The 7,774-nt window shown below is 46.7% G+C and overlaps 1 protein-coding gene and 1 pseudogene across 1 annotated transcript in view; one reads left to right on the forward strand and one right to left on the reverse strand.

The window, feature by feature from the left end:
* SORD (sorbitol dehydrogenase) overlaps positions 1 to 3,575 on the reverse strand; it is a 35,426-nt gene extending 31,851 nt beyond the window's left edge. The window contains exon 1 of the mRNA XM_042942151.1: positions 3,375 to 3,575. Within this exon, the coding sequence (XP_042798085.1) occupies positions 3,375 to 3,437 (63 nt within the window). The 5' untranslated portion in view covers positions 3,438 to 3,575. The remainder of the gene's footprint in view (positions 1 to 3,374) is intronic.
* Positions 3,576 to 4,874: 1,299 nt separating this feature from the next.
* Positions 4,875 to 5,983, forward strand: LOC122221200 (annotated as a pseudogene).
* Positions 5,984 to 7,774: the final 1,791 nt, after the last annotated feature.

Genomic DNA, 7,774 nt, shown 5'->3' on the forward strand with positions numbered 1-7,774 from the left:
GACTCCTCCAACAGGGCAGTGCTGTTAACTCTATGAAGTCTGTCCCTCAGTTACTGTGACAAACCCTCTCCCCATTCCCAAATGCCTTGTGGGGAGGAGGTGAAGTACTGCCCAGTAGAGAAGCAAATGACTCCTGAACTTACATTTCCAGCCCCAAAAAATCAACCCTGCACCCCCGATCCCTAAAACCAAGGTAATTTCTCAAAGACACCTTGATGTTGTGTCCTAGAGACATCTTACACTCAAACCTGACCTCAATATTTTACTCTACTCTTTTGTCTAGTAAATGATCCCACCACATCCTACTCTCAAACAAACCTGAGGCTCTCATGAATCCACCCTGAACCATTTTAGTGTAACCACAGGCTACATTCTTTAGCCCATCATGCATTTTCTAGAGCCTTTAGGATATACCCACCCCAACTCATCCCTAATCAAGAGCAGATTCTAAGGCAAAGTTGATTAAAAAAAATTTTAATTAAAAATGATTTTTTAAAAAAAATTTTACAGAGAAAGAGTGCACATGAACAGGGGAGAGGGGTAGAGGGAGAGAAAGAATCTCAAGCAGGCTCCACACTCAGCACATAGTCAGACATGGGGCTCCATCCCAGGACCCTGGGATCCTGACCTGAGCTGAAATCAAGTCAGATGCTGGGGCACCTGAATGGCTCAGTCGGTTAAGTGTCCTTGGTTAAGTGTCCGACTTCAGCTCAGGTCATGATCTCATGGTCACGTGAGTTTGAACCCCATATTAAACTCTGTGCTGACAGCTCAGAGCCTGGAGCCTGCTTCAGATTTTGTGTCTCCCTTTCTCTGTGTCCCTCCCCCACCCACGCCATCTCTTTCTCAAAAATAAATAAACATTAAAAAAAATTAAAGAGGGGCGCCTGGGTGGCTCAGGTCATGATCTCGTGGTTCGTATGTTCAAGCCCCACATTGGGCTCTCTGCTGTAGATGTAGAGCCCGCTTGGGATCCTGTCCCCCTTTCTCTCTGCCCCTCCCCTGCTTGGTCTCTGTCTCTCTCTCTCAAAAATAAATAAAATTTTTTTTTAAATTTTAAAGAAAAAAGTAGGATGCTCAACCGACTGAGCCATCAGTCACCCCTAAGTTTTTAAAAAAATTATTTTTTTTTAATTTTTTTTTTTTAACGTTTATTTATTTTTGAGACAGAGAGAGACAGAGCATGAACAGGGGAGGGGCAGAGACAGAGGGAGACACAGAATCGGAAACAGGCTCCAGGCTCTGAGCCATCAGCCCAGAGCCTGACGCGGGGCCCGAACTCACGGACCGCGAGATCGTGACCTCAGCCGAAGTCGGACGCTTAACCGACTGAGCCACCCAGGCGCCCCAAAAATTATTATTATTTTTTTTTATAAAATCAATTTTAAGGTTAGCTTCCCGCTCCCTCCAATCTTCAAGGCTTTGTTCTAGACAGCCATGACAGAAAGAGGTCATCTGGCTGAGCAGTGGGACAGGCTGAGTTTGAGAGTTAAGGCAAAGCAGATCCTGGGGTTGCAATTCTAGTTCTGCTACTTATTAGGTCCAGGACTTAAAGCAGGCCCTGAGCAGATGGAGAATCAGGTCCTGTCCACCTCTCCAGCTTTACCACCCTCCAGTCAGTACATCACACTATTTGCAGGGCCAGTAAATAGAACCTGTAATCATGTACTCCACATATCTTGGCACTTGCTCTTGCATTTATTTGCCTAAATGACTCCTACTCATCCTTCAAGAACCAGGTCAAGTAGCATCCATCTCCTCTGGGACCTCTCCCCTAGGTCCTAGGTTAAGGACCCCTCCCTGTGAGGTCTTTACTCCGTGCAGCCTCCAGCAAAGCCCTCACGTTGTCTATTAATTTCATCTCGTGTTATAGCAATAAACACTAATAGTGTCACTTTAATTCAAGACCTTGTGTGAGACTCCACAGTGAGTGCAGAGAGCACTGGGAGTCAACCTCTGAGCTCTCATCTGGGCAAGTCTGTCATCCTAGGGACAGTCTTTTTTTTTTTAATGTTTATTTGTTTTTCAGAGAGCACAAGTGGGAAGGGGCAGAGAGAGGGGGAGACACAGAATCCAAAGCAGCTCCCGGCTCTGAGCTGTCAGCAGAGCCCGACAAAGGGCTCTTACTCATGGACAAGAGATCATGACCTGAGCCGAAGTTGGACGCTTAACCAACTGAGCCACCCAGGCACCGCAGGAATCGCACTTTTCTTCAACTGAGAAAATAGGAGAATTGGCTCAGGGCAGGAGTCCTTGGTCTGGGGTCCACAAACCTCTAAAGGTCGATGGAGGGACTTAAAGGAAGTCCATAAAATCTCTGAACTTGCTGCTAAACTCAATCTATTTGCATTCTGTGAGGAGACCACAGATTCATAAGTAGTCAAGAACTGTTAATCTGGATAATCTCCTGAGTCTCTCCCATCTAGATTGGGTGCATAGTCTCTTGAGGAAGGAGGTGCCAGGGAGCAGTAGAGATGGCTGGCATCCGTCCCACACACCCACTGCCATCCCAGGCCCATCTGAGATGGACTTTGTCAAGGGACCCCTGGCATGACCACAGGGCTGATCCTGCAGCTCCCTTAACTTTGGCCCCATGAGCCAGGGAGCAGAGGTAGAAGTATGGTGGACATACACTTAACGCTCTTAAAGAAACATGGGAGCCGGATCAAAGAGGAAAATGGCTGGAAAGTGAACCAAATGGGGACTAAGGGAGGCAAGGAGGAAAGAACCTTTAGAGACATGGACACTATTCAGATACAGAAGTCTAGCACAGGCACAGGCAACACCATGAGTCCTGGTGACGGAGACCTGTGCTGGAAGGAAAAGGGACAGAAACTGGCACTTTCTGAGTCCCTAGTTAGTGCTGGGTACTCTTGTGATCATAATAATCCTGCAAAGGATGTGTAATCAGCCCCAGGCAAGAGAGATTAAATATGAGTTCCACATCTTTTAAATGTGGCCTCCTTTCTGCCCTGCACTGTCTGCTCAGAGAAATTCAGAGCATATCCTACATCAGGCAGCCTCCCGGTACCTCCTTTTAAAAGTGCAATGATTAGAGACTAGACTGCGAATCTGCAGCTAGCAAAAGAGGGAGAAGGCTTCAATCAGTTTGCAACTTTTCTAGGCTCTGGCCACGTGCCGGCCACGGGGCTGGGTTCCGGGAGGCACTGGACAAGAACCTTCCTCTTAGCACCTTACAAACCAGCCATCCCCTCCCCCCAACATGGTAACCAGCTCTGATCTGGGCGGCCAGGGCACAGAGGTGCAGGCCCAGCGCAGCGCTGGAACTGGCGAGCTGGGACGGCGGCTTGGCCGAGTTCGGAGGCCAGCAGGGCAGGGTCCGGCTAGGCTTCCCACTCCCCTTCCCGTTTTACCAGGCGCAGGTCTCCGGGTCCGTGCACCACCAGAGAGAGGTTCTCGGGCTTGGCCGCCGCCATGTCGCTGTCTCCCTCCCGGGTCGAGGCTGCAGTCCGCAGGACGCGTGGTGATTCTGGTGACAGCCCCGCGAGGGTTGGGGGTAAGGGTTGGGAGGCCCTGGTTGTCAGAAAAGGCGCACGCCCGGCCGGGGCGGGGCTTCCTCGCCTCTGACAACCTGGGCGGGGCTAGCGTGGGGGGGCGGGGCCTTCCTGCTTCCCTCAGGCGCTACCTGGGGGCGCTGGGGGAGGGGGGCCTAAGGAGGGGCCAGAGGAGGGGGTAGGGGAGAGGCGAAGCCGGTCCTCCACAGTCGTCTGCAGGCGCTGCTGTTTAAGTCGGCGTCATATCCAAGGGAACATTGCTGTCCTGAAAGTAACCTGCAGAGGCGTCAGCCACCAGACTAATGTCCTCAGACTTGAGCTGCAGAAGAAGGGGGTTCTGCAATGTGGAGCAGATTCTGAAGGCTAGCACTGAGATTCTGATAAGGTGTGTCTCCGTCTTACCTAGAGGTGAGGCCTGGGGGTCTGTATTTGTATTAGCATTGGAAATCTTGAGGCTGCAGATAGGGCACGGTCTACACTTTGAGAAACAGGAACTACACTGATGCAACCTTCATGTGGGCCCTGTATCCCCAGCACCCAGCAAAGTGCCCGGTACAAATAAGAATGAACGAATGCGTCAGTCGGTACAAGTAAGAATGAACGAATGGCTCAGTCGGTTAAGCGTCCCACTTCGGCTCAGGTCATGATCTTACGGTTCATGAGTTTGAGCCCTGCCTCGGGCTCTGGGCTGACAGCTCAGAGCCTGGAGCCCGCTTCAGATTCTATGTCTTCCTCTGTCTGCCCCTCCGCTGCTTGCACTCTGTCTCTCGCATTGTCTCAAAAATAAATAAACATTAAAAAAAAAAAAAAAAGAATGAATGAATGAATTGACATACCATCTCATGGGCTCCATGCATCAGAGTGAAGAAGCTATGAAATGGAATCTGCAAACCCTTTTTCTCTTAACTGGCTCTGCTTCTTGTAATAGAAGCCGGACTTCTGCGTGCATTCTTCCTTCAGGCTTCTTTTTCCTCAGAAACAATGAAAGTTTACTCCAAGGGGAGAGCTGCCCTCAGGCCTGGCTTCAGTCCGTAAAGGTCCTTCCCTCCTTTGAGAGTAGTGTTCAGGATTTCATTCCCTACAGCCTCTCCCCACACCCAGACATTCTGCTGGATCATTTTATCCCCCTGGGAGACTTTCCCCAGCACCCAGCCCTTGAAGATAACCCTGTGGCACTCACTGCACACTCCACAGATGGGTCACAACCTGTACTTTCCTTCCCCAACCTGTAATCATCCCTTCCCCAAATGCTCTGGAAGGTCACTGAGGGCAAGGCTTCATTTCTTTAAAAAAAAAAAAAAAAAAAAAAAGTCTAGCCCATATTGAGCTCCAGTTGGAAGAGGCGAGTCCGGTCTCAAAATGGAGGTAAAACCACTGCCTGGTTGCCCCCAGCCGGACTCTGTCTCCGCCGCACGGGGCGGGGGGCATGATCCAAAGGAACCAGAGCAGTTGAGAAAACTGTTTATTGGTGGTTTGAGCTTTGAAACTACAAATGATAGTTTATAAGAACGTTTTGAAAAATGGGACACACTTACAGATTGTGTGGTGATGAGAGACCCCCAAACAAACCATTCCAGGGGTTTTGGTTTTGTGACTTACTCTTGAGTGAAGAGGTGGATGCAGCCATGTGTGCTCGACCACACAAGGGTGATGGACGTGTAGTGGAACCAAAGAGAGCTGTTTCTGGAGAGGATTCTGCAAAGCCTGGTGCCCATCTAACTATGAAGAAAAATTTCGTTGGTGGTATTAAAGAAGATACAGAAGAATACAATTGGAGAGACTGCTTTGAAAAGTATGGCAAGATGGAAACCATAGAAGTTATGGAGGACAGGCAGAGTGGAAAAAAGAGAGGATTTGCTTTTGTACCTTTTGATGATCATGATACAGTTGATAAAATTGTTCAGAAATACCATCACTATTAATGGGCGTAATTGTGAAGTGGAAAAGGCCCTTTCCAAACAAGAAATGCAGTCTGCTGGATCACAAAGAGGTCGTGGAGGTGGATCTGACAACTTTATGGGTCATGGAGGAAACTTTGGTGGAAGAGGAGGCTACGGTGGAGGTGGTGGCAGCAGAGGTAGATATGGAGGAGGTGATGGTGGATATAATGGATTTGGAGGTGATGGTGGCAACTGTGGTGGTGGTCCTGGTTAAAGTAGCAGAGGAGGCTATGGTGGTGGTGGGCCAGGATATGGAAACCAAGGCGGTGGGTATGGCGGTGATGGTGGAGGATATGATGGTTACGATGAAGGAGGAAATTTTGGAGGTGGTAACTATGGTGGTCGTGGGAACTATAATGATTTTGGAAATTATAGTGGACAACAGCAACCAAGCTGAGCACCCATGAAAGGGGGCAGTTTTGATGGAAGAAGCTCGGGCATTCCCTATGGTGGTTATGGATCTGGTGGTGGAAGTGGTGGATATGGTAGCAGGAGGTTCTAAAAATTTTCGGAAGAAAAGGGCAACAGTTCTTAGCAGGAGAGCGAGCGAGTTGTTGTCAGGAAAGCTGACAGGTTACTTTGAGACAGTCGTCCCCAGTGCATTAGAGGAACTGCAAAAATCTGCCACAGAAGGAATGATGCTCCATAATCAGAAAAGTTCCTGCAGCTTAAACAGGAACCCCTTCTTGTTCAGGACTGTCATAGCCATAGTTGGCGAAAAGTGCAGCTATTGATGAATGCAATGTAGTGTCAATTAGATGTGCATTCCTGAGGTCTTTTATCTGTTGTAGCTTTTTCTTTTTCTTTTCATTACATCAGGTATATTGTCCTGTAAATTGTGGTAGTGGTACCAGGAATAAAAAATGAAGGATTCTTTAACTTTTCAAAAACAAAAATCTATTAAGTGTCTTACTTTTTTTTTTTAATTTTTAAATAGCTTTATTGAAGTATAATTGACATACTGTAAATAGCCAATATTTAAAGTACATACTACAGGGGCGCCTGGGTGGCTCAGTCGGTTAGGCGGCTGACTTCGGCTCAGGTCATGATCTCGCGGTCCGTGGGTTCGAGCCCTGCGTCGGGCTCTGTGCTGACAGCTCAGGGCCCGGAGCCTGTTTCAGATTCTGTGTCTCCCTCTCTCTCTCTGACCCTCCCCCATTCATGCTCTGTCTCTCTCTGTCTCAAAAATAAATAAACGTTAAAAAAAAAAAATAAAGTACATACTACAGTAAGTTTTGATATATGTATACGTCATGAAGCCATCACCATATTCAAGATAATGAGCATAATGTATCCCCCTCAAAAGTCCTCTCCCCATCCTAAGCAACCATTGCTCTTCTTTCTTCACTACAGATTAGTTTGCATTTTCTAGAATTTTATATAAATAGTATAAAAAGTGGGTATTTTTTAGCCTTTTTTTTAATGTTTCTTTATTTTTGAGAGGTGGGGGAGGGGCAGAGACAGCAGGGCCACAGAGGATCCCAAGCGAGCTCTGTGCTGACAGCAGCAAGCCCAACACAGGACTCCATCTCACAAACCATGAGATCATGACCCGAGTTGAAGTCACTCAACTGACTGAGCTACCCAGGCACCCCAAGCTTTTTAGACTTATCACAATTGTTTTGAGATTCATCCAAGTTGTTGGATATATCCAAATTGCATATATCAATAGTTCATTCTTTTTTATTGGTGATGTGCCACAATGTGTTTATCCATTTACATACTGATGGACATTTGGGTTGTTTCTAGTTTTTTATGATTACAAATATGGTTCCTATGAACATTCATGTACAAGTTTTGATACGGACATATGCTTTCATTTCTTCTAAGTTATCAGGTCATTGTTACTCTATGATTAGCCATTTGAGGAACGTCTAAACTGTTTTCCAAAGTGATTGAACCACTTTAATTCCCAGCAGCTGTGCAACTGGAGCTGGGAGTCCCAGTTTTTCCAAATCCTCACCAACAGTTGGTGTAGTCAGTTTCTAAAAAATTTTAGATGTTCTAATAGGTGTGTAGTGCATCTCATTGTTTTTTTTTTTAATTGAAGTATAGTTAGCATAATTAACATACAGTGTTATATTAGTTTCAAGTGTACAGTATAATAATTCAACAATTCTATACATTTCTCAGTGCTCATCACAATAAATGTACTCTTAATCCCCTTCACCTATTTCACCCATCCCCTCCCCCACCTCCCCTCTGGCAACCACTGGTTTGTTCTCTATATTTAAGAGTGGTTTTTTTTTAATCTTTTTTCTTAAAGTCCACCATAAGAGTGAAATCATATGGTACTTGTCTTTCTTTGACTGACTTCTT

The sequence above is a fragment of the Panthera leo genome, chromosome B3, assembly GCF_018350215.1.
Source record: "Panthera leo isolate Ple1 chromosome B3, P.leo_Ple1_pat1.1, whole genome shotgun sequence".
Taxonomy (NCBI): domain Eukaryota; kingdom Metazoa; phylum Chordata; class Mammalia; order Carnivora; family Felidae; genus Panthera; species Panthera leo.